At 43.1% G+C, this 27,478-nt stretch overlaps 2 protein-coding genes across 2 annotated transcripts in view; one reads left to right on the top strand and one right to left on the bottom strand.

The window, feature by feature from the left end:
• The window catches only part of umodl1 (uromodulin-like 1), a gene marked incomplete at both ends in the record, with an annotated part of 91,805 nt that extends 71,818 nt beyond the window's left edge, over nucleotides 1-19,987 (bottom strand). Inside the window, 3 exons of the mRNA XM_084320478.1 lie at nucleotides 15,472-15,666; nucleotides 18,431-18,462; nucleotides 19,977-19,987. Coding sequence (XP_084176604.1) covers nucleotides 15,472-15,666; nucleotides 18,431-18,462; nucleotides 19,977-19,987 — 238 coding nt within the window. The remainder of the gene's footprint in view (nucleotides 1-15,471; nucleotides 15,667-18,430; nucleotides 18,463-19,976) is intronic.
• The window catches only part of zbtb21 (zinc finger and BTB domain containing 21), a 33,459-nt gene continuing 8,354 nt past the window's right edge, over nucleotides 2,374-27,478 (top strand). The window contains exon 1 of the mRNA XM_084320139.1: nucleotides 2,374-2,483. The gene's annotated coding sequence lies outside the window, so the exon portion shown is untranslated. The remainder of the gene's footprint in view (nucleotides 2,484-27,478) is intronic.

Below are 27,478 nucleotides of genomic sequence, written 5' to 3' on the forward strand. Positions count from 1 at the left end.
CAGGAGAGCAATAGGGAGGTGTAGTGTAGTGGTTACGTCATCTTCGTTTTTTCCTGTTCCACCCTCTGTTCCACTCCATGTATTTCCCCATTGACCATTTCTAAATCGGCTCGTTTTAGAGAAATAAAGCATTAACGTTGGCATGGTGTACCTTTCTGTGCGTATTCATCCACAATCTATAGCTCAACATGAAAATATTCGCAATTAATTCTGCCAGGGAACTTATGGACACGACAGTAGTAGTAGTTATAAGGTTTTTGAGCTTGTAACGTTAACGTTAGTTAGCTATCGTGGTAGCCCCTTTCGTGACTGTGATGCACCGAGTGCATCGCAGTCACGAAAGGGGCTACTATTGTATCAACATGCCGTGACGTGTAGCTAGCTTGCTAACCGGCATGATGCGTGTGCAGTGTTTGCCCCACAGGTCTGAGGACCTGCACATTTTACTCGTTCCCGAAACTCCTCTACATGCCCCGATTTAAAATGGTTCACGACAGTAGACATAATGCTACGTAATAGCATTTAGCGGGGTAACGTTAACGTTAGCTAGATAGCTTGGTACTATGACCCGTGACGGGGATAAGGCGACAGCCTAACAGACCAATAGCATACTGAACAACAGGCTGCCTAGTGGTAAATATAGTTATTTTTTTACGACAAATTAAACACCTTATAACTACCTTTGTTTCAACCAAAAATGCTTAAACAATCATGTTAGTGGTAGAAGGGAACTCATTTTGTGCAAAAATGGAAAGCTTGCCAATGTTCATGTGGCAGAATTGTTACAATAGCCGATAATCCATTTTCCCAATGATAAATCCCTATACGGGTGGAACAACCAGTGACGTCAGACTACACCTCCCTATGACAACACAAAGCTAGTAAGGGCATTTTATCAGATATTTGACCGATCTGCAAACTAAATCCTTACCAATCAATTTCTTCACTAATGTGTTTGTAAAGGTGTGTAGGAAGATGTATTAAAAAGTTGAAGTTCAAATCCTGTATGTTTTTTCGTAACAACTGCTCAAAGTTGAGGTACCGAATACTGATTTTACCTCACTACACATGTTGGACACTGCTTACCATGGTGTATTAAGATTTATTTCTGGATATAGATTACCCATCATTGCACTCTGTATGCTAAAGTTAACTGGCCGTCCTTGACTGCCCGTAGACTGCTTCATTGGTACACCTTCATTTATAAAGCAATTATTGGTCAGCTCCCTTTTTACCTCGGTTCATACCTCACCATCAGATCACATCAAACCCATTTTACAGCTTACGATCCCAGGACTATTTATATGCCTCAGTACCCAGAACCCGCACAGAGTTTGGGAAAAGGGCCTTCATGTTCTCTGCTCCCTCTGCCTGGAATGGACTTAAAAAACATTGAAACTGCAGGCCCTGACTACCATATCTGATTTTAAAGTTCAAATTAAGGGCATTTTAAAGAATGAGATGGGAGAATGTCGCTGCTTCACTGCATAATGTGGTGTTATATTTTATATTTTTAACCTGACCTTCTCGCCCCAGCAACCTCCTGCAAAGCCTCACCTTCCATCCTCTTTCTACCTTTTTACCCTACCCTCCAATCTCCCCCAATCCCATTCAATCTAGTTTGCTGCAGCTCAAATGTATCCCCTTGCCCCACTTTGCCTTTTATGTCTCTGTCTGTGTTTTGTGTATTTTGTATGTTTGTTTTTGTTTTGCTGCCATTTTGGCCAGGTCTTGCTCGAAAAAGAGATCTTTGATCTCAAGTGACTACCTGGTCAAATAAAGGTTAAATAAAAATAACAACACAAAGCTATGGTTTCCTTTCAATCACAGGTATAATTAGTATAATTGTGGTCAGTTAACAGTAGTTAAATGTGTGCATACTGTGCATGATGTCAAGTTTAAAAACTATAAACATTATTCTCAATGGACTCTGTAAGTAGGTTAATAATAATAATAATGATAATGAGAATAATAACAATAATAGTGATAATGATAGTAATCATCATAATAATAATGATGATGATACTACTATTAATAATAATAATGTATTGGCAGCTAAATGAGTTATTGTAATTCAATTTAAAACAATTTGAGTAAATGATTGGATTGGACTGAAACATTTCATTGAATACAATCACAATCCTATATAGATTAATAATCAGCAATAATCACTACAACACTGTTATAATGCAATGTTGGAATGTCATATTTAACATTGCCAGAAGTGTTAATAACTACATTTGAAAATAGGACCTGTTCCTTTAAATTAGTCTATAAATTCTGCCTTTCAGCCCGGCCCCATAGTCTATAAACGACCTATCAGAGCACGGCGCACGTGACGAGGTTCTTTGCGATGACCTCATCCTTGGAGTGGGATGACGTCAAATTCAAGATGGATGGAATCACGACCAGCACACATTCTACAGATATCTGAATAAACTCTTGTTGGGGTGCTCCGCGGGAACAGACGCCGTACGCAGAGGGTGAGTTTAAGTAATCACACAACTTCTTTGACTGAAACGAGCAGGTAGCTGCGCCTATTATGTGTTGGAGTGTTGTGTTGGGAGACGCTTTTTCCTCCTGACGTAACTCGGAGGGGGGATTCTGCCGCCCTGGAGCTCACGCGCGGCTGCCCTGTGCGCCTGGTGTCGTGTTGCCTGCGACTGCGCTGTAGTGTCGGGACTCGGGCCACGGCGAGACACCGGTGCGTTATGATGTGACCACATTCCGAGAGCAACGAACAGTGTTTTGATTCTGGGGATTCGCGTGGGTATACCGAGACGCGCCAGCGATACATACAACTTTTCTCTTTCAGTGGCTGTAGGTCTTGTATTTGCCCTGCTGCTCGACTGTTTTATATATAACTCAGTCAAACTGAATCTCGTTCCCCACGAAGTTGCGGGCTATATGTCATCCCGGAATTCAGCCACGTCTCGCGGATGATCTAATACTGAATGTTGCCTAACGTTACGCTGTACTTCTCTCCACAGAAGTGTACTGTCTGGGCGAAATGTTCTTTGGTGTGAGCTTCCGATAGATGAATGATTGACGCTGTGGGAAAGAAAACCCGCAGTCGTTATGTTTTCTCTCTCTCTATATATCTCTCTCAAATGAATGAGTGTTCAATGTTCATTCCGTCTACCTGATCGAAATAGAATATCTTCTGTTCTCCTGATCAATGACGTAATGCTCACGGAGCAGAATCTGCGCATGTGCGCTCATTCCACCGAATAAAAACCAGTTGCTTATTATGCAAACAATTTACCCACGTTTTGTTCATGAATAGCACTGAGAATGTTTCATTCAGTTTACTCGATTGATTGGTTTTAGCCAGGTTTAATTGGGCATTATAACGGACGCACAGTGATACAAAAAAAATCCAGAGTTATACTTGTACATGACACAAATTCCTTGAATTCAAAACTTGTCTTTACCTTGCTAGACTTTGACAAACCGTAGCCCAGCAAACATTATTTCCATTGACGGGCACCAGTCTTTAGATCAGCCTGGCTGGCAGGAAATAATACAGGCCTTGCACAGAATTAGGGCACAATCTTGTGTTTTATTATAAAATATAAATACATGTAGTGTCTTCTCCCCATCATATGTTTATATTTTCTGTTAGGATCTCTGGGTAACAGTACTGTATATTTGCATATCGTATATGTCACAAATGTAACAGTACTATACCTGTATGTCATAAATGTCATGATGTCATGTATGTTGGGTATGTCATAAATGTGCACTGAATTGAAAATGGGGGACCCTGATGTAAACAAGACAAACGTCTTTCTCTGGTCTGCATCCCCTTAACAATTGTGTGTATTGAGCCGTACTGTATTGTACCCATTCTGCAATCTGTTAAATAAAGTTTTCATTCATTCATACATTCTACTGAATGTACAAGATCCAGCAAAAAGACACCAACTTATTATGTTTTTGTTGATACATTTCTAATATAGCAACCGTTGTCTCTTCCATTGCCATGTACAAAACAATGGTTGCTATGTTACTGGTAGCCATGCTGGAAGAACAAGAACTACACAAACATTCCGACCAAGGCCTCTATTGCTCTTTAACACATCATTTTTGGGTTCTAGAGAGGGATAAGATATTATATTTAGTCTGTTTTTAAACAAACACCATAATGACTATGCATTAGTCTCAATAATATAATGGCGGCACGGTGGTGTAGTGGTTAACACTGTCGCCTCACAGCAAGAAGGTCCAGGGTTCGATTCCCGCTTGGGGACCAGGTTTCCATGATGCCAGGTACCCAGGTGGGATATCTCCCAGGCCTTTCTGTGTGGAGTTTGCATGTTCTCCCCGTGCTCGCAAGGGTTTCCCCCCGATAAGATAAACCCAATGGAAAAACATGCACAACAACAGATCGCTAACGCTGTGGCGTCCTTGACGAAGACGGACAGGAGCACTTGGATTGGTCCCCTGGCGTGGCTCACGTTGACGCCTGTCTGCTCCCGGCTGCCCTTGGGGGGGAAGGACGACGGGATGGGTTAATCGCAGAGACAAATCGCATCTGCGATCCTAAAGAGACAATGCATGCGTGTGTGTTCCGGTGTGTGTGCTAAACTAACCGTTGTGTGTACCACTAAAACATTGAGTGTCGTTGCATGCCGAATAAAGACCTCTGCAACAGGTCCTGCATTATTATTATTATATTATTATAATGTGGTCTGATATTATACCTCCATGTGTCTGACCCTGACAGGGTTCCCACGGTACCTGGAAAACATGGAATACATTTTTTCATTTTCCAGGTATGGAAAAGTCATGGAAACTGAGCAAAAGTGAACACTTACATGGATATAGAAACAGTTGTCCTGGAAATATTTATTGGGTGATGTGTAAAATAGTAATAAAATGAAACTATTGAGCACAGAATTAAGATGAGTTTATAAAAACCCTTTACATGTGAACAGCTTTTACTGTAGATAGAAATGGATGATCCCATGTTGTAGAGCATGTTCTTGGCATCATATATGGTATGTTGGAATTTGATGCAGGCAACTTGGTGATATGGACTATAAAAGTATAGTTTCGGATTGGTGGACTTCAGGAATAATAACGTTACTCGCAATCTCAATAGAAGGGTCAAATACATGCATTTACCAGCCAACACGGGAGCCTTGACATCTAGTGAAACTTCTTATGCAAGTTTATCCTCAAGTAGCTGTGTTTTAACTGTGTGGTAAACCTGGGTTTATCAACGTTAGTTAGTAAGCAGTGCAATCTTGCTAACTAGCTAGCAACTTGAGTTTGTTTTGAATTTGGATCTGTTAATGATGGTTAGCAGCAAGCACATGGAGTGCAATCTTTATTATACTACTAAATAGGAACTTTGGGGTGAGACATTTTTGAAAAAATCATTGATCATGCCTAGACTGATTCTATACATCTATACTGTTAAGCTAAGCTTACTAGTGGGGTTGCTGTACTGAGGAACCACAGGGGAACCAGCCTTATGTTTTCCCTTTTAGGTTCATTAGTTTGATTTACAAAAGATTTTACAGAGTAAGAGTAGGCATACTACCCCTTCTACGTTTCATTGACCTTTCCTAAAACCGTGTTATTCACCACATTTAGGGGAGTTTGTTTTGAATTTGGATTTGTTAATGATGGTTAGCAAGCACATGCAGTGCAATCTTGCTAGCCAACATTCAGCTTGCTAACTAACTAGCTAGTGTTGGCTAGCTTGCATTGCTAGCTAACTACCAATACATTTTCACATTAGGCTGTGACATTACTTCTATACTAGTTGACATGAATAGTCTAGTCTTGATCAATTTTGTAACATTCATTCTTATATCTACTTTTAGCTATTTTGTGATTTAAAAAATGTTTTTTTAAAGAAATTATACTACTAAATAGGAACATTTGGGGTGAGACATTTTTGAAAAATCATTGATCATGCCTAGACTGATTCTATACATCTATACTGTTAAGCTAAGCTTTGTCAGGATCTGAAGGATCTGAACTTTCTGGACAGTCCTCTGGCGCCCCCGGGCGGTCTGTTCGCGGTGCTACAGGCCGCCGCCTTTCATATGGACTTTTGTGTACACATAGTCAAGTCTGTTGTCTGTCTTGCTCCCTGTGTATCTCCCATTAGTCCAGATGTTCTAGTCTCCCTTGTATTCCCCGTGTTGTTATGTTACAATGTTTATTCCTGCCTGTTAGTTCAGTGTCTAGTCTCCTTCCCTTGTATTCATGTGGCCTGCCTGTCAGACCCCAGCTGTTCCTTGTTGTCTAATTAGTACCTGTATATATTCTCCCCGCCCCTGTCTTCCAGTGTTGCGTCATTGTTTGTTGTTTTCCCGTCAGTACCCTTCCGTAGTCCGTACTGTGTGTATCTCCGTATCTCCTGTGTCAGTACCTTCCCGTATTTGTAGTCCATGTTTTCCAGCATTGCTGAGGTTTTGTTTTCCCCTGTAACGTGTGCCTTTTGACTATGCTCAAGTAAAGCTATTATTATTATCGGAACGTCGACTCATTGCCTCGTCTCTCTTACTCCACATTGTCCCGCGATTGAATCCTACACTCCTCTCCTAAACTCGGATCCTCACAAGCTTACTAGTCGGGTTGCTGTACTGAGGAACCACAGGGGAACCAGCCTTATGTTTTCCCTTTTAGGTTCATTCGTTTGATTTACAAAAGCTTTTACAGAGTAAGAGTAGGCATACTACCCCTTCTACGTAAGACTCATAATCTCTTGCAAAGATCAAGACACCTCTCCAGCTCACTAAACTGGACCCTCAAGAGAAGCAAATCCATGTCCCACTCGCCTATTGCTTATTAACAGCGGAGGAGTGCGCCGAATGCTTCCGCATTTTCCTTGATTGGCTGCGACACGCCCCGCGGCAGGCGCGGCAACCGCAGAGCGGAGCGGAGCGGCAGAGCTTGCGGCATTATGTAGCCCTAAACCGCGATGATTCTCATTCGAAGCTTAGCTCACCTGGCAGCGCGGCGGTCCTCCGGTCCTGCGGTCCGTTGGTTTCAAGTTTGAATCCCATCAATTTTTTTTCTTTTTTTTTTAACATGTATTCTTTCGCCGGTTAAGGTTAGGCATGGTTAAGGTTAGGCATTGTTTCGGAGTTGGTTAAGGTTAGAAAGGTTAAGTTTAGGCGCTATTAAGGAGCTGGTTAAGGTTAGAGTTTGTCTTAGAGAATGGCAATATTCTTTCTATGGTTAAGGTTAGGCATGGTTAAGGTTAAGGTTAGGCATTGTTTCGGAGTTGGTTAAGGTTAGAAAGGTTAAGTTTAGGCGCTGTTAAGGAGCTGGTTAAGGTTAGCGTTTGTCTTAGAGAATGGCAATAGACAGCCTATTTCCGCACTGCCGCTCTCTCGCGCTGCCGCGGTCACATGGTCACATTCTTGCACTCCTCCGCTGTTAAAAAGCAACACGCGTCCCACTCAAACACCTGGACAAGGATTTTCAACCAAGCAGGCTTTACAGAAGGCATCTGAGAAGCTCCAGGAAAATCCAGTGAAAATCGTGGATTTCAAAAAAGAATGCGTCTCCTTACTCGCAATGACCTGCAAGAAAATTATGGAGAGAAGTCCTCTCATGTATCCAGCTGTGCGTGATGATTGTGACAGAAACCGAAAGTATAGAATAGAATAGAAATACTTTTATTATCCCGTGTGAAATTTGACACTGCAAATCGCTCAACATTTAAACATTTAGACAGGACAGGTCACGAATTAGAATAATAAAACACAAATCAAATCAAGTTGCCTAGGATAAGAGTAGAGTAAAATAGAATAAAAATGGAATAAAATATACAGTAAATAAATACAGTAAAAATATACTGAGCATGGGGGAAGGGGGGGGGTACAGGTAGTAAAAACAACACAAGCAGTGTAAGCAAATTGGTCAATATAATTAACTATCTAACTAACTGAATATATATTCACAGTGTCACATAAGGTGCAGTATGCATCAGGTAGTGTTATTGTCCTCCTTGGGTTCCTATTAGTCCTAGGTCAATGTCTGGCAGCAGTCGCTGCCCCCTGTTGTGGAGCCTGGAGGCCGCTAGTCGCGGCCTCCTGCCACTATGGAGCTGCCGCTCTGTGCTCAGTGATGCAGTGAGGCACAGTTGTAACAAGCTTGAAATAATAAACAAACCTGTTCAGCAATAAAGAATGAGAGTACTGGAACAGTGTTAAATTCAAAGTGTTGTATTAAACAAAAGGAGGATCAAAATAAATGGGGCATCCCATAGCAACATATGGTACAACAAAAATCATCTCAAACCAATAAGAACAGTCCTGTTAACCTTACCGGCCATTAGCACCAACATAAATGTTCAGGCCTACCAGACCATGCAGCCCTGCATGGTAGAGCTAGTAGTGTCCAACAACACTCAAACCTTTGAGTGTCCAAAAGGTGATAAGTCCTGGGTTGATCCACATCTTCAAAAAGGAAAAGAAAAAGAAGTAATCCACTGGGAAGCACAACTGCAGCTGAACTGTCCTCGGTTTATGGAGAATCTTTTAGGAGGCCTGAAAAATCCCTCTTTCATCTCACAATAGCAGTAAGCCAAACAAAACTCCATGAGGCAATGATTCCAATCCAAGATGGCCCCTGATGGTTAGGACCGCCCCTAACCACACTCATACCTGGAATCTTAAAGGTCAAGTGACCCATATGCTGACATTGGCATATCCTAACATATTGGGCCCACACTTCATTTATCAACACATTGACATCTTCTTCATAAAGTAACGCATGTTACACATCCCCCCACCAAGCGTAGTACCACTGCCATAAAACATCTTCATGTTCTCAACATGCAAGGTTTCATGGGTGTTAGGACTGCTATCCATGGCTATTCTGTAGGTCACTGACCCTAAACGTCTGAGAACTGTGGCTGGCCCTCTCCACTTTGGAGCAAGTTTTGCCATAAACATGGCCTTGGCATCAGAGTGGGTGCAACTTAACCCATACCTTCTCTCCTACTTGGTATGTGACAGGAGACCTCCTTCTATTGTAGCCTCGAGCTTGACGCTCCTGGGCTTGAGCCACATTTTGCTGAACTTGTTGCAGGATTTGCTGTTGCCTTTCTAACATGGAGTAGGCCTTTTGGTCCGGCTTGGGAGGCTGATATAGAAGTCGCTCCAGGGGTCCTTTCAATTTTCTTCCCAGCGCAATCTCTGCGGGAGTGAACCTAGTACTCTCATGGTAGGCAGTGTTGATGGCAAAGCGGAACTCGCCCAACCACAGATCCCAATCCTGATGATGATCTTTGATGTAAGAGGCCACCATGGTCTTCAGGTTTCTGTTGACTCTCTCGTAGGGCTGGGCGATATGGAAAAAAATCAAATCGCGATAACGATATGATAATGTTATCATATTTCTCGATATCGATAATTATCGAAATTGTTATAAGTATACATTTCTTTTTTTTTAAACAACAGATGTATGTTTATTTTGCAGCAATTCTTTGTCATTGCCGCCATCTTTAGTGTTACTAGGGATGGGTACCGAATTCGATACTTTTGAGGTACCGAACCGAAACACGTCGGTACTACAGAGTATCGAATCAAGTGAGAAACCGAAAAAAAAATAAAAGAAAATATTCTTTATAAATTTTCTTTTTTTACCTTTTTTTTTTTTTTTTTTTTACCTTTTTTCTTTTCATGTCAACGTTCACACGCACAATATATACTTACCTAGGATTTGACTTGATTCAACAACAAAGCAGTCGGAGCAATGACAAGCCGAAAACTGTCGAAATTGTAGTTATTTGAAGTTTGGATTTTTTTTTTACGACTGAGGTAGGTAAATTAAATTTCTTGAGACTAAAGTACAGAAAAAAGGTACCGTTGGGTACCGGTATCGATTCACAGGTACCGGTATCGGTTCAAATGTGAAAGGTACCCATCCCTAAGTGTTACATCCCCTCACACTCCAGTTCTCAGGCTGCAGCTGGTTTAAAAGCGAAAGTAAACCGGCTTCTCTGCTGGCTGTGGCTCCAGGGGAGTTGAACAGTTCTGGCTCTGCTAGTTTATTTTCGATCGTTTGGCGCTTTTTTGGTGGACAAACCACCGCACATGTGCACCGTGACTCGTGACTGGAGTCTAGTTCTGCTAGCACACATAGCCTACTGTGTACAGACGGTTTCAAGCTGTATTTTAAATTAGAAAGCAAACCAAATAAATGGACGAGAGAAATTTATCTCAATTTGGTCAGTATTGTCATTTGGACAAGCAAAGCCATTACTTTAAGTTGCAGGCAAGAAAGACAAGTCTGTCCACTGTCTCTGGTTTTAAAACTGCCCTGTTGCAGGTCACAAATATATATATATATATATATATATATATATATAAAACGATTTTTTAATTTTTTTTTTATTTCGATATTCGATATCGATTTAACACTTTGGCTGCCATGGGTTAAATTCATTATCAACCGTAGGTTGCCGGCTCTATTTGTCTATAGAGAAAGTCCCCTTCTTTGCAGGGCTATAACTTTTTAAATTCTATTGCTACATTGCCATTATTAGGGCCCATTCAAAGTCCTATATGTATTGTTCATTGTGTAGCAACGTTAAACTTTTTCATTCACATATTCATAGTAATGTATGGTCTAATGTATAAGTATGTTTTCATCTCTTTCTGCAGCTTTCTCCAGAACGTGATCTATAGCCCCAAATACATTATATTGATGATGCAATACAGTTTTATGGCAATCAGCGTGATATAAAAAATTCCAACTAGACGTACTTCTAGAAGTTACTACACGTCATCTGATGTTGACCGGATGGGCTAGGGGGCGTTTATAATTCCGTGGGCAGCGTTATACCAATCATCTAATGTGGGTCAAATGTTGATAATAGCAGTTAGTATCGAAGACGGTAATTTTACACGCTAAAACTCACCCAGTCTCCGCGCGCCATTGGGCGATCATCGTAGAGTAGAAATTTTACCATTATGGGATGTCGATTTACCCGGTCCATCTCCAGCTTGTATAATGGTATATACGTCCAAATCATGTTGTTTATCGAGTTATTGGCAATCGATCGCTATGTAGTGTGTCGAGATCGAGCCTCGGGACCTATAGCGAGTGCCCGGAAGTAATACGGCCGACCAGCACAACCTCTACGGCACTTCCTGTTAAGCGATTGCGCCGATCGGCCACCAGATGGCGCTCCTGAACCGCCAGAGAGCTCAGTGGGTCCTCCTGGTGGATCTCAGGCCAGCGGAGGGGAAATATGAATCCGATCCCAGATTTTTGAAATATTGATATTAAAGACGCTGTAAAGCGTCTTCGGCAACTTGAGCATGGCCGGGAATGACGTGTTTAGGCGTTTTCCGGCAGCCAAAGTGTTAAAATATATCGCGATATTTATCGTTATCGTTATATCGCCCAGCCCTACTCTCTCGGTCAAGTTAGTTTGGGGGTGGTAGCTTGTGGTCAGTTTTTTTTACTACACCCCACTAGCGACAGAGTTCTTTTAAGAGATGGCTGGTGAACTGTGGGCCCCTGTCAGATAAGAGGTACTTTGGGGTTCCCCAGCGAAGGAAGATCTCCTGTCTGAGGATATGTATTATCTTTGGTGTTTTGGAGTCTCGTAAAGGGAAGTGTTCCACCCACTTAGAACAGTAATCTACTATAACCAGAAGATACTGATTCCCCTTCTTACTTCTGGGGAAAGGACCCATCAAGTCAATCCCCAACATCTCCCCTGGTTCGCTGACCGTGGTGGACTGAAGGAAACCAGCTGGTTTCTGACACCCAGGTTTGTACTGCTGGCATATGAGACAGTTCTTTGTATAGGCCCACACATCATTCCTGACTTGAGGCCAGTAGGCTACCTCCAGCAGTCGCAATAGTGTCTTCAGCCTTCCCATGTGACCACTAAGAGGGTTGTCATGATAATACTTCAGAAAGGACTCCCTTAGTGATCTAGGCACGAAAAGCTGTAACTTGTGGCCTAGAGTTTGACCAGGTATTTGTCTTAACAGGATTCCATTTTCAAGAACATAGACTATCCGACCTGCTTTTGGATTTCCTTTTCCTACCTCCTCCATCAAAGCTTGGGATTCTACGTCAGAAGCTTGGGCGTCAGCAATCTCTGCCCAATCAGCTGGTAGATCGCATCCCAAAGTATCACTTTTGTCCCGATTGGTCACACAGGCTGCAGCGATGGAGTCTGGGGTTGTGAATGCCCGTGACAAAGCATCGGGTACCATGTTCAATTTTCCCTTCCGATATACCACCTGGAAATCAAAATCCTGAAGCCGAATGGTCCACCTGATGAGCCTTGATGTGGGTTTGGGGTTGTTGAAAGTCCAAACAAGGGCAGCGTGGTCGGTAATTACTTCAAACCGTTGACCCTCGATCAAGGCCCGCCACTTCTCCATGGCCCATACAACAGCAAGACATTCTCGCTCTGCGACAGAATAGTTGATTTCAGTTGGCTTCAACAATCTTGAGGCAAAAGCAAGAATATGGTCCTGTCCGTCTCTGCTGGGTCAGTACGGCTCCTAAGCCAATCCCACTAGCATCGGTCTGCAGTGTGAATGGAAGGCTGTAGTCTGGCTGTTGCAAGATAGGAGCTGACTGGAGTGCTGCCTTGAGGTCCTCTAATGCGCCTTGGCACTCTGGTGTCCATTGCCATTTTACATCTTTCTTTTTCAGGGCATTAAGGGCTGCAGACCGTTCTGCAAACCTAGGAATGAACCTATGGTACCAGCCCACCATTCCCAGAAAACGTGCGACCTCTGGTAGTGCCCTGGGAGTAGGAAAGGCCTGGATTGCCTCAACCTTTTGGTTGTCAGTGACAATTCACTCAGTAGTCACAATGTGTCCAAGGAACTGCAAGCGGTGTTGCATTAAGTTGCACTTCTTGAGGTTCAAGATGAGGTTTGCCTTCTGCAGGCGGAAAAAAACATCAGCCAGATCCTGAAGGTGCTGTGCTTCAGATTTTGAATAGACTATAATGTCATCTATGTAAACAAAGCACTTGACTCCCTTAAGATCGGCTAGCACCACTTCCATTAAGCGCTGAAATGTAGCAGCAGCATTCTTCAAGCCAAAAGGCATGACTCTAAATTCAAAGAGTCCGGCATGGGTCACAAAGGCAGTTTTCTGCTGACTGGCTGGATCCATCCTCACCTGCCAGTAGCCACTTTTGAGGTCTAAGGTGCTGAACACCTTTGCACCATTTAGCGATTCCAAGATTTCATGAATGTTTGGCATAGGGTAGGCGTCAAGATGGGTCTTGGAGTTGAGACCCCTATAGTCCACACAGGGGCGATCACCTCCATCCTTTTTCTTAACGATTACCATAGGCGCAGCCCAGGGAGACTTGGAAGGTTGGATAATTCCTTTTTCAAGCATGGACTTCACTTCCCTATCCACAACAGCCTTTTTCTTCGGTGAGACCCGATATGCTTTTTTTCTAACTGGCTGCTCATGTCGTTTGGATGGTGTGTGTCACCACCTCTGTTTGCCCAAGCTGCTCTGAACAGACCTTTGGCCACTGGAGTAGAAGGTGATGTAGGGCTTCCTTGGTGGACTGATCCATGTTAGCCTTGCTGACAAGTACTTGGAGATTGACTTCTTGCTGGGCTATAGGGGGCGCTGCTAAGTACAGCCCCACCCAGGGTTTCTGTTAGAAAAAATTGTTGCCGGTCTCCGTGTCCTGCAAGATTTCAATCTACCGGACAAATGGGATCAATTCCGGTCAGAGTTTATTGAGCTTAAAAACAATTGATAGGCAGGCTATATAAAGAATGACATCCTCAAGGCATGTAGATTTATAATATTTTAACTTAAAACTAGGCTACTTTTGCGTATACAGTCATTATATTCCAAATCAAATAAGTCCAGAGACTCCGTGCTGCTGCTGACTTTAAATCAAATAGGTGTCTCTGGGCAGTCGGCCCGACATTAAATACAGCAGTGTGTTATAATCACATTTTTATTAGCTAACTAATTCCGTTATATTGGACATTTGTATTAATTATATCAAGCGAAGAACTGAGAAATTTGGCAGAGAGAGACGGCAACATTGTCGTGGGTTTGCGTGATGACTATCTCCGCCTCCCAGTCCCAACAAAGCGATAAACAAGCAACTGCAGAGCCGCAGAGCCAGCGGTGCTTTCAGGTCCGGTCTGGGGACCGCGCAGCAGCGCCACCCACCCAACAGCTGAATTGCCAATGGCTGAATTGGAGTATTGCACTGTGCGCGCACAACTGTCAGCTCTGCGGCTCTGCAGTTGCATGCTTCTCGCAAATCTAGCTCCTGCTGCCAAACCAAATGAATCTCGACATCGCTTCACCAATAGTCGTTATCAGAACACGACACACATATCATAATAGAACACACATCGTTGTCATTATTAGACCTGCTTGGTGAAGCAACAATGAAACAAATGTAACTATGACCGGAGAGATTTAAATATGTCAGACTTCAACAGATTTTGCCGGTCAAAAACCGGTAATTACCGGACAACGGAAACCCTGGCCCCACCAATGGCTTCCTCCTTTCATCCCAGTGACCCTCCCATCCTACCTCCTCTTGAAGAAAGCGATGGAACTGGAGTTTCCCTCCAAGCCTAATCCCATATGTCCCTGACTTAAAGTCAAGTTGGATTCCCGTCTTAAACAGGAAGTCAAGCCCTAAAACAACTGGGAAGGTCAAGTGTTCTTTGCTCATAATGTAGGCATCCATCAGCCATAAGTCCTCATGCAACTCAAAACAAAGTTTAGCCCGCCCCCAAGCAGGATGAACTTTTCCATCTGCCAGGAGGAATGATTGCTCTGGACTTGATGTCAAGAATTCCTGAGGTTTCTTTATGTGTGTCCAGAGAGGCTCTTGCAGCAGGGTGTATGTAGCTCCTGTGTCCAGCAATGCATTGCACCTCACTCCACGAACCAATATTAGAACTACAATCTTACTCTGGTGTCCTTGAATGCTGGAGTCACTATGGGAGTCAGGCAGGAGTGTGCTCACATACCCTGGTCCTGTTCCCCTGTAACTCTCCTTTGGCTGTGTATCCTTACTCGGTTTGGGTCTCTTTCCCCACTCTCTACTTGCATTAGCATTGACTTTATCCCAATAGGAAGACTGACTAGACCAGTCGGCTTCAATGAGAGTCTCGATTCTCACCAGCTCATCAACTGTGTGGGCGGTTCCTCTAACACTACTAGCTAATTTGGGATTGCAGTTGCGCAAAATGAGATTGACTATCTCCTTTTTACTGTAACCTGGCCTCCAACGCATACACAACGCTCTATACTGGAATGCAAAATCTCGAATACTCTCTTTTTGGCCTTGAATCCAGTCCCGAAGCCTCTTCTCTCCTTCCGCCTCATAGTCTTCTGAGAGGAATGACCTGAGAAATGCTGATTTAAACTGTGCCCATGTCTTGACCCTTGATCTTTCCACCCGCCACCAATCTTTGGCCCTGTCCTTTAGCAGAGTATTTAGTGTTGCCAAAATACCTTCATGGGTCAGCTGATGAAGGGCCAGGAACTCCTCACACTTCTCTATGTATGACAGCGGATCAGTGTCGTCCTCTGGACCACCAAAGCAAGGAAACTGGACTTTCACCGGCAGTTTGTAGCTGTGAACAGGTGCTCCCATTTCTCTCCCCGAGCTCCCTCTGAACTCAGCAGGCTCGCTCCTAGGGTTGAAAACTGAAAAGTGAACAGATGGTGCATCATCCCGTACAGGAGTGCTAGCCCTCCTGATGGGGTTTTGTGGTTGAGCATTAAGCTGTTTGTCTCGTCTTTTCAAACACTCCACCGTTGACTGTTGGAGGTTATTAATATCGCTCTGAAAAGTCTGTTGTAGTCGTTGACATTTACGGTCAATGTAATACCTGAGAATGTCATCTTGTCTAGTTGTATTTATATGGAAAGCTTGGATCTCTCTTTCCACAGCACTCAAGCGTGACTGAAGCTGTGTAATGTTAGTAGCTACTTCGGCTTCCCCCATCCCAGAGGTAGATAATGCGCCAGAATGGATAACAGTGGCCTCAGGTTGCCGTTCCTCACTACCCCCAGAGCCGTCATCATTCACATACAAGTCATCAAGAGTCTCAGCTAGATCCTGTACAGGATCTCTTCTTGTCACAAAAGGGCCAGCTGTGAAGTCTATAAGAGCCTCATCAAGTTCTCCCTCTCCCTGGTCTGAGGAAACCTCTTCTCCAACAATACTCCCTTGAATAGGAGAATGCATAGATGTAGCCATGGTATAGCAACCCCAAACTAACAAAACAAAACAAAAGCTCCTAACAACAACATAGAAAATATTTTTCACTTTTTTTCTTCTTTTTTTTAAGTCCCTTCGTGGTTGCCATTTCTGTAACAAGCTTGAAATAATAAACAAACCTGTTCAGCAATAAAGAATGAGAGTACTGGAACAGTGTTAAATTCAAAGTGTTGTATTAAACAAAAGGAGGATCAAAATAAATGGGGCATCCCATAGCAACATATGGTACAACAAAAAGCATCTCAAACCAATAAGAACAGTCCTGTCAGCTTTACAGTCCATTAGCACCAACATAAATGTTCAGGCCTACCAGACCATGCAGCCCTGCATGGTAGAGCTAGTAGTGTCCAACAACACTCAAACCTTTGAGTGTCCAAAAGGTGATAAGTCCTGGGTTGATCCACATCTTCAAAAAGGAAAAGAAAAAGAAGTAATCCACTGGGAAGCACAACTGCAGCTGAACTGTCCTCGGTTTATGGAGAATCTTTTAGGAGGCCTGAAAAATCCCTCCTTCATCTCACAATAGCAGTAAGCCAAACAAAACTCCATGAGGCAATTATGACGAACCAGAGGTTATCATATAAAGGGAGTCAACACACGTGATACAAAGTTAACAAAGAATTTATTTAATCCTATCTAAACAAATAATAATCGAATTAAACAACAAATGTGTATAACAGACTGGACAGAGGATCACAAGTTGGTTCACTTGGTGGCTGATACAACCTGTGTCACTGTCTGATGGGGAAAGCAGATGGGAGAAGCAGATGGGAGAAGCAGACAGAAGGTAGAGCCATATGAAATCCGTTTTATTTTTTTCCAAATTCCATTTTATTTTTTTCCAAATTCCGTTTTTTCCGTTTTAATATTTCAGAATTCTGTATTTTGCTTTGTACGCTCATTTTACCATCAGAAATAGTGTCTAATAAGTGGGAATGAATAAATGTCCACAATTTAATAAGATATAACAGTCCATTTAATAGGGCTGTCTTAAATACTTCGAAGCTTCATTCATTTATTTCATTCGAATATGAAAATAAAATTTGATTATTAAAAAAAATAAAAAGGTATATATATTTTTGCAAAATCAACTCTGCCTCTCTTTGTTAACTACAACAAGCAATGCCATTTGTTATTTAAGATGAGGTTGGACTCGGCACTGACAGATTTGTGTTCATTGTGCTGCCTTTATGAAGCCTCAAATGACTGCTTACAATATTTCATGAAAGCAAAGTGTTTTGTTTGTCTAAGATTTAAAAAGGTTTAAACTTTACAGCACTGACAAAGTTGAACAAAGTGCTGTACAAGTCCCACAACATAAAAAAAAAAAAAGGTAAAAAAAAAAAAAAAAAATTTTAATAATTTTTTTTTTTTAGTTGATTCCATTTTTATTGCTCGATTCCGTGATCGCGGATTCCATATGGCTCTAACAGAAGGGTTAGACAAGGGAAACATATATAGCCTACTGTGCAGGCAGCTCTCTGCACTGCACAGGTGAGGGTAATTGGGTTAACGACCTACCCACTCCACCCTGCTCTCCCCATTTGCAGGTAAAGTGGGGGTCGTCACACCCTCCCCCTAAAGCTAAGGGTTCTACCCTATTAACAAATCACACTTTTATTTACAAACAAGCTAACCCAAATGTAACAATAATACTTTTTCCCAAATTCAAATCAAAATCCCCATTCCCCTCACCATCCTGCCTCCGCTCTCAGCAACATAGGGCCCTAGGTAGCAATTTTAAGAGAGCAGGAGACAGTAGGGATTGGGGAACAGACAAAACAAGGGTTACACATTAGACAACAGAACACACCAATTTCAAAAATACAAATTTCTCAAAGGGATATGAAAGAGCTAAATAAAGCAAACTAAGAGTCACTGGTTCAAAAACCTCACAGCAAACTCTACAATGTAACTCTTTATTCTCTCCCTCTAAATTCCAATCAAAATGGTTTATAATCTTCTTAGATATCCCTGGTATATACAAATAAACAACATCAATATCAAACAAACGAGTCCCCAATTGTCAAACATAAATATTAATATGTGGAGCAAAAGTACCTGAGCTTAGGAGTGGAGAAAGCCCTTATATGTCACAAACAAAGCAACAAACAAAGTGTAACAATAACAATTTCAGACACTACTCATCTCCAACACCCCTGCTGACCGGTCACCCCTTCCCCTCACCCTCCTGCCTCCGCTCTCTGCAACATAGGATCCTAAGAAGCAAATTAAGAGAACAAGAGACAGAAGAGATTGGGGGAACAAACGAGACGAGAAGAACAGAGAATGTTAAAAGATGATGCACTTCAGTGCATGTGAGCGGATCGGAGCGTGAGCGGCGCGGGGCGCGGAGCGGCCGGTTTTGACGTGAGCGAGGAGTGGGTTTTAAAATGAGTCGGCGCGACGTCCGGAGCGAGAGTTCTCCTCCGCTCCAATCCACTCCAGGCCGCTCACAGTGGTTTAACACTGATGTAATATATACATGCAGTACAATGCCAAAGCAACAGATGGCGATGTACAAACATGAAGGCCATTTTCAACCAATGAGAAGGGTGAACCTGTGATAGGCTGTTCGTTCAGGCTTTGTCACTGTAGAGACGCCCACACTCACTCCAGTTAGAAAAAGTATATCGACGCCATTGTTGTTGACGTTAGCTTACATGCTAACGTTAATGGCAGCGACCATAGCATTGTGGCTCGGCTAGCCTATCATCGCTTAATAGAGATAGTGAATGGATAAACAACGTTATTTAACATTGCAGAATGGCTACAATTACAATGCGGCTCAATACAAACAATTGTTAAGGGGCCCAGGGGGTGTAGACTGTTGTAGTTTGAGCTCATTTACACCATGCTCCAAAAAAAGAAGAAAAAAAACTGCCGAGCGATCTGGCGCGGGGAGCGGGGAGCGCTCGATTCAAGGTGAGCGGGGAGCGAGCGGAGAGCGACTTGGGGGCGGGGTCAACATGAGTGATTAGCGGAGCGGACCAAGCTTTAAAGAGCGAAGAGCGGATTTCTCGGCCGCGCCGATCCGCTCACGTGGTCTGATGCACTTCAAAACAATGGAGTCAACCCTATAATTTAAATCTACCATTTAAATTGAAATGGTCAACCACGCCCAGACGCATGTCATTAGGTGCTGGAAAGTTGCAGGCACAACAACACCATCCATCTCAGCACAATGACCATAAAGAGATTTTATCTTATTTTTGTCCCTTCTCTTTCTCTTTCCAATTCTCTTTTTCCCCGTTTTCATTTTCTCCTTCCCAACCATCTCACTCTGAATAGTCATGGGACCACCAACTTTCTGACCAAACCTCAGGTCATTAGGGCTAAACCCTGTGATCTCCTGGGCAACCTCTCTGGAAGCCAGTAGGAGCCATGGCAGTCCCCTCTCAGGAACGGGTACTGGAGAAGTGGAACAGAAAGAAACATTACTGTAGTCCCCATTATCCCCCCCCCCCCCCCCCCTTTAGATGGGAAAAAGTTGGTGGGCGTTAGGAGGTTCACATGTTCACATGTTATTGCATTTTTGCCTTTGGCAATAACATTTGTCTCATCAATCCTTCCAAACGGCATGGCTGTATCTAACCGCGTTTCTAAAGCCGGATCACTGTCCTGCTTCCTAACTAATGTAGTCTGCGACATGGACTGAAATGGGTCAGGCAGAACCAAACTAATACGAACAGTCTCAACATCCGCGCCCTGGGAAGCCCCCTGCGCATCACACCTTGCTGTCATTGCCTGTGTCACTGCACAGGCTGGATGCTCAATGACAACATCTGATATGTTGTCATTGTCAACATCGTCAAACATAGGACTAGGAGAGTCTTGTGAGTCTGGACTAGGAGAGTCTTGTGAGTCTGGACTAGGAGAGTCATGTGAGTCTGGACTAGGAGAGTCATGGGTGACTACACTTGGGAGAGGCCCCTCGGCCCGCACCCCGGCAAGACTGTCACCCAGTTTGATGTCCACACCATCAACAGGCAACTCAGCGCACACACCTCTCTGCACATCACCACTTCCCAAACCTGAAATGAGAGAAATGTTATGCACAGGAACAGGGAACACAGACCACGTTGGACGAGGAGAAAACAATAAATCTAGCTCCCTATGCTGCAGATCTATTTTGGCAAGCTCAGCCTTTTGCTTAATCTCCTCCAAAGCGAACCCTTGTCTGTGCTCTGCCTCATCCAAAGCCAACTGCCGTAGCAGAAGTTCCTTAAGTTCTGCCGCTCAAAACTGAGTGCCATAGTGCACTACTGGCCTAAACAAAGTGAGCCACACCCACAAACAAAGTGCCAAACGACACAGGCCTACAAAACAAACAAACCTATGCTGGGACAATGAAGCGTGAATACCAAGAAAAACAGTCTGATCAAATGAAACCTCCCCCCCTGACTAGCTACAGTGCCTAACTAACTAACTAACTACCTCAAAACCTCAATCTTCGTGCCACTACATGCAGGGGGTACTCATGCACTGGAACTCTCTGGGCAGAAAAAGTACCTGTTATACAGCCACTCCTCTGAGCCAGAAACGTGCTCCCGAGAGGACACAAGCGACAATGCTAGTGCCTGACTCTACCCACGTTTGCAGCCGCCTAAAAAAGAAAATACCAAGACAAGTCCCCCTATTGGAAACCTGGTATCTTTGCCTAACTGGGGATTTATGGTTCCTAAAACACACAGACTGTATTATTAAGGCATCAAACTCCAAAGCCTCAACACAAGCAAAAACAAACAAAACAAAGTAACAAATCTCTACCACAAGAAATCTGCACAAACAAAAAACTGCTACTTTCCCCAAATACCAAACAATCAAACCCCAAGAACAAAAAACAAATCACATGTGCCTACTCCCTAACACTGGCATACAAATAATTAGGCTACAAACAAATTCCAACCAACAGGCTACAAATACAAATACTAGCTGCAAACCTCAGGTCACAGACACTAGTCCAATTAAGTAGCCTAATTAGAGTATGCAGAACTGTGGAACATCATGCAATGTCTCTTCACGCTGTCTCATGGACAAGCTGCAGTAGAAAGGGGGTACTCTGTTAACAAGGATATGCTTGTTGAAAACCTACAGGAGAAGACGCTAATAGCAATGCGCTTGGTCCACGATGCAATGGCTGGGCACACAGATGAAGGTCTTCCAAAAGACCTCAAGCAACACTGCAGAGGAGCAAGGACAAGATATGAGATGTATTTGGAAGACCAGAAGAAGTTGAGAGAGCAAACCACCAAAGAGAAGAAAAGAAAGGAGCTCTGCCAGGAAATCCATAAAGTGAAAACAAAGTGGCGTTGCCTCCGGCTTGGGCCGGCCGTCATACTATCTCAATTGGCAGAGGTAGCGGGTGGAAGTCGATGGGTGGTAATCTGGTCGTTGTGGACAGCGACTCCTACAGGTCGGTTGGGGACGCCTGCACAGCAGAGACAGGAAATGGCGGGGTAGTGTGAGCCTCCCACACGTTACACCTCGCCAATGAGAGTCCGCGCTGGCAGGTGAAAAGATGTGACAGGCTGCCTCCTCGTGTACCAGAGGGGACACGTGATGCAAGGCTTCTATCCTCCCTACAACCGACCAGTGGGGGGAATATGCGAGTAACGTTCAAGACAGGGGAGGGGAATTGGCACAATGGAATTGGGATGGGAGAAAAATAGAAAAAGAGGAGAAAAAGTGGAGAAAGAAGATTTTACACTGCTATCAAAATCGGAAAGGGGTTGCTGAGAAAAGAGGTGGCGGCTCTAGAAGACAAAGCCCTGAAAGAGCTGCAAGAGTCTGTCAATAAGTTAAAGCAATGAGGTATGCGCAATAGCCTTTATGGATGTATGAAAGATTGTAATATTTATTGGTCACCCTCCTAAAGACAAATATAACACCATTTTAGCTTATGGAGATGACCAATTTTAACTCAAAATAACATTCTGTTTCAGATCTTCAGACTGTAGAGAGGAGGAGGAAGAGGGAAGGGGCAGGAGCCAGGAGGGCACAGAAGGAAAGAGGGAGGAGGAAGAGAAGAGGAGCGAAGACGAAAGAGGAGGATAAGAGAGTAGAGGATGACAGAGGTAAAAGGAAGAAGAGTGGATAGGAGTTGAGAAGAGTAGGAAGAGAAGACAGGAGCAGACACGAGGGGAGGTGTGGAGAGAAGAGGATAGAATGAGATAGGAGAGGAGTGGAAGAGAGAACATATATCAATCCCAGTGCTCATGTGTTTCAAAGTTCCAGTTCAATAAATTGTTGTTCATCTACAGCTTGTTGCATTATTTCATGCATTGATATTATCAATAAGACATAATCTCTAAGTATTTACAATGTAGTCTTGACTGGCACATATTTTAAATCAAATAAGTAGTCTGGTGTCCTAGGGGGTTGTGTGTGTGAGGGCAGGGAGCGAAATTAACTTTTTGACTCACCGGCCAGTGGCGGGTAGATGGGAAGAGTCTACCCGCCAAGCATATTTCTTACCTGCCAAAAAAAAATTGATTAAAAAAAAAATATATATATATTTTATATAAAAAAAAAATTTAAATAAAATATATATTATATAATCATACTTGTAGTTGTATTATCTGCGAGACATCGCCACCACGCAATAAGTCAAAATGCTTGCTATCTGCAAACAGCTCCACTGTCTGTGTGTATACTTGAGTAGCCTCCAGCTCCAGCAAGGATTCTCCGGCCCTGCAGCTAGACCCTATATTCAGCTAGACCCTACATTCAGCATGCAAGGATTCTCCGGCGATGCAGCTGGACCCAATTTTAACGTTACGGTTATTTTGTCAAATCACATTCAACATGCCCTCAGCTAGAATACGCATTCAATCAATGTTTTTTTTTTGATCCACTTTTTCTCCCATTTTTCTATATTTTCTCCCATCCCAATTTCGTATCATCCAATTCAACCCTCCCCTGTCACGAACGCTGTTTCTTGCCTCCCACAAGCCGGCTGCAATGTGGACTAAGTCATACATAGCACAAGTCCCCTCCGGTACTTGAGGTAACAGCAGTCGCATCTTTTCACCTGCGCAGCTCGATCTCTCAGTGTCGAGGAGTAACGCGTGGGAGGCTCACGCTGCCCCCGACACTTCCTGATTCTACTGCGCAGGCGCACCAACCGACTTGTAGGAGTCGCTTGTTCACAACGTTCGATCCCCACCCTTCAGTTTTCCCTCCCCGTAATACGGCCAATGTGTATTACTGCGGACGACCAGCTAAACTGAAAACAATGTGGAGAGCTGGATTCGAACACGCGAATCCTAGCGTCTCCACACTGGTGGCGAGTGCCTTGCCCACTACACCACCTAGCCGCCTACATTCAATCAATGTTATAAGACATTGATATCAGGAGCTATCTGTAGCTACTGCTAGCCCGGTAGATAACGTTAAGACAATTTAGTTTACTGGGACAGATCGATCTAAGTGAGCTAGCTAACGCAAGCTAGCTAACGAGGGAACGGAGGTACGTATTATGCAGCTCATGGAGGTCCGATCTAGACTAGAGCAGACTGCTACCATTCTGAGAGCTTAACGTTAGCACTAGAGCTGCGGGCGAGCTGCTACCATTCTGAGAGCTTAACGTTAGCACTAGATGCTGCAGGCGAGCTGCTACCATTCTGAGAGCTTAACGTTAGCAGTGGCACTAGAGCTGCGGGCCGCTCTGTGTTGATACGAGCAGAAGCCAATAGTATCCCGCTGCAGGGCTGGGCGGATATGACTCGTTGCCACGTTTTTTTTCAAAATAAGAATATCATACGAACCGAATGCTGCTAACTGCCGGAGCCATCGATATTATGACTCTAGCTGCGCTTGGGCCGGAAATGAGACCCGCACAGATTTTCAAAATAAGAGTATCGCTATGAACTACACGTCCACACGCCACACGGCGGGCAGGGCTCTCAGTGGCAAGCGCCAAAGGTAAAAACTGAGCGCCCCTGGCGGGCGGCGGGCTTTAATTTCGCCCCCTGTGTGAGGGGATGGGGGCGGAAAGCTTCAGGGGCCTATAGATCATCACTTAATATGGTACCTGGAAAATCAGGAGGTAGCATGGAAATAATTTCAAGGCAAGCGTGGGAACCCTGCCTGAATGTGTTGTTACAATGTATCTATTTCTAAAAGCACAAATCCAGAGTTGAATGCATAATATTGTCATTTGACGTAAACACACATCTTACAGCGTGATAATGGGGGGGGCGGGGGCAGGTCCAACATTTTACTGTGATTTTACTTTGTATAATGTGTATGTGACAAATAAACACTTTGACTTTGCCACTGTGGCGCTAAAATTATATATAAATTTTTTTTTAAAGTAAGTGGGCGGTACTTTAACACTGAGTCTTGACTTACTATTCGCTCTATATTCTGATCTACAGTTCAGAAAAACTTAAATTTGGTGTCAGAATGTTCACAACATCATCAACTTGTAAGAAACTGCCCAGTATTTACCTCGATTTCTATGGTAAAGAAACAAATAGCCACATTTGGCCAAAACCTCTACATCTATGCTCGCTTTAGTCTCCTACGGTGTGTGTGGGGGGTGCGCCAATAGACCCACCAATAGTAAGTGTTGTTATTATTTTGACCAAAGAAAATATCTCTTTTTTTCCCCCCAACTTTGCACTTTTTTTTTTTTTGTATTTTATTTTTTTATTATTTTTTAAACAAACACATAAACAAACATGACAACACACGATAAGATACACAAGCATTAGTTGACAGTGCACATCCAATGAAATCACATTTTAGTTAATTGTCATATATAGGATATACCCTTAATACCTGTTATCTAAAAACCTACACACATATGCTCCAGCTCGTACCCCCCCCTCCCGGACCCCCCATTGGATAATCCATCCATTTTCCCTCGCTCCTAACCAGACATTACCATTATATGCTAGCTTTTATTTTCTCCACCACTTCTAACCACAATGTCATTTTGGATTCATTGAGACCCAAAATTCTTGCTGTAGATATTTCTTGATAGATCACATCGAGATATGTAATAATCCAGACCTTTCGGCACATTTTTTCCGGTTGGAACCATTGTGATGCTATCAGCTTTTTAGCCACTGTGATACCCGATAAAACCAATCTCTTTAGCTGTGGATGTACTGCACACTCAAAAACATCATTCAGCAGTAATACAGAGGGGTGTACAGGTATATTCCAAGTTACGAGATTTGATAATTGCTGGGTCACCTCTTTCCAGAATATTTTAACTGGTGGGCAGTCCCAGTACATGTGCATAAATGTCCCCTCGTCCCCATTTGTACATAAAGAGCATTTGGAGTCTTGTATAAGACCCTTTTTTTCAGTCTTATAGGAGTCAAGTATGTCCTGTGAATATAGTTAAGATTGATTTGTTGATGGTCCGGGTTCCTTGATGTGAGTCGAACATTTGCCCAGGCTTCTTGCCAATCAAAATCACTTTCCAGGTCTGGTATATCCCTCCTCCAGACGGAGTCTAGGTGGAGGGTTTCATATGAGGACGTTAGTAATTGATGATAAAAATCTGAAACAAAACCTCTTGATGTCTCTCTTTCATAGAAGAATTTGTGGTATCTGTGGTGTTCAATTGGTTTCGTTAATGGAACACCTTGAGTCTTCAAACATAACAATAACTGTAAGTAAAAAAGATGTGTGGACTTGGTGAGATTAAATTTCTTCTGTATTTCTTCATAACTACAGAAACCCTGTTTGTTAAAAACATCCCCTAATGAGTGTATGCCTTGCTTTTCCCATATAGGGAATCTTATAGGTCGTTTTCCAATCAAGAGTGCATTGTTATTGAATAAGGGAGTATGATTGTGCCATTTATGTGGGTTAGGATATTTTTTTTGTGTTTCACGCCATATCCGGATCGCATGAGTAATTATGGGGCCAAATTTCCGTTCACAATGCTTGATTGGTAGTTTAGTGTATGCTATGTCCTTCAGTCTATGTGGGGCTACTATGTTTTCTTCTAATTTTCTCCAGGATACTAATGCTTGGGGATCAAACCATGTTGTCAATGGTCTTAATGTGTACGCCTTAAAATAGTGGAAAAAATCTGGAAATGCCATGCCACCGTCTGCTTTATTTCTCTGTGCGGTGGATCTTTTTATACGTGGTGGTTTGTTATTCCAAATAAATTTGTATGTGGAGGAGTGTAATCTTTTCCAGTAACCCTCTGGAGGGGGTAACGGTAGCATTGAACTGAAGAAGTTGATTCTAGGTAGTACGTCCATCTTAACTATTGATATCCGTGCCTGTACTGAGTTTTTAAGTTTTGCCCACCTATCAAGGTCGTCTTTGATTTTGTTTTGGATTTTTGTGTAATTGTGCTTCACCGTTTGTCTTATGGTGGGGAATATTTCCACTCCCAAGCATCTAAAATGTTTTACCATAGGTATCTCTCCTGGGAGGGTTATATCTTTTTTTGCAGGGGTGTTAAGTGGAAGGAAAGCCGACTTCGGCCAATTTATCTTGAATCCCGATAAATCTCCAAAGTTCTCAATCAACTTGAGCAGATGAGGCAGTGTGGTGTTGGGGTTTTGCATGAACAGTATTACGTCGTCCGCATATAAACTAATTTTATGTTGTGTGCCCTTGATTACGATTGGTTGTATGGATTGGGATTGTCTTATATATTGTGCTAAAGGTTCTAATGATAGATCGAATAGTCCGGGACTAAGAGGGCAACCCTGTCTAGCTGAGCGTGATACCGGAAATATTCCGGAGGTGATTATACCTGTAGTAATCATGGCCGATGGGTCTTTGTATACTACTTTAATCATATCAATGAAACCTTTACCTAACCCCATCTTCTCTAATACTGCCCATAGATACGACCATTCCAGCCTGTCCGGCATCTAGTACGTGCAGTATTCGTCTTATGTTATCAGTGATCAGGCGGCCTCTTATGAAGCCAGTTTGGTCCGGATGAACTAAAGACGTCATATGCTTTTGTAATCTGATGGCTAATACCTTAGAGTACAGTTTGATATCGGTTCCGAGGAGGCTTAAGGGTCTGTAACTACCGCACTCTGTGGGGTCTTTGTCTTTTTTGAGAAGGACTGTTATGAGTGCAATATTGTCGTTTTTATGGAAGTTCCCCTCCTTGACTGAGTATAAGATCATATTTAGTAATAAGGGTCCAATTATGTCCCAACAAGAAAGGTACATTTCTGGTGGGATACCGTCTCTTCCAGGAGCCTTACCACTTTGCATTTCGGATATGGCCTTCTT

The sequence above is a fragment of the Notolepis coatsorum genome (genome assembly GCF_963971535.1).
Source record: "Notolepis coatsorum genome assembly, chromosome: 8".
NCBI classification, from domain to species: domain Eukaryota; kingdom Metazoa; phylum Chordata; class Actinopteri; order Aulopiformes; family Paralepididae; genus Notolepis; species Notolepis coatsorum.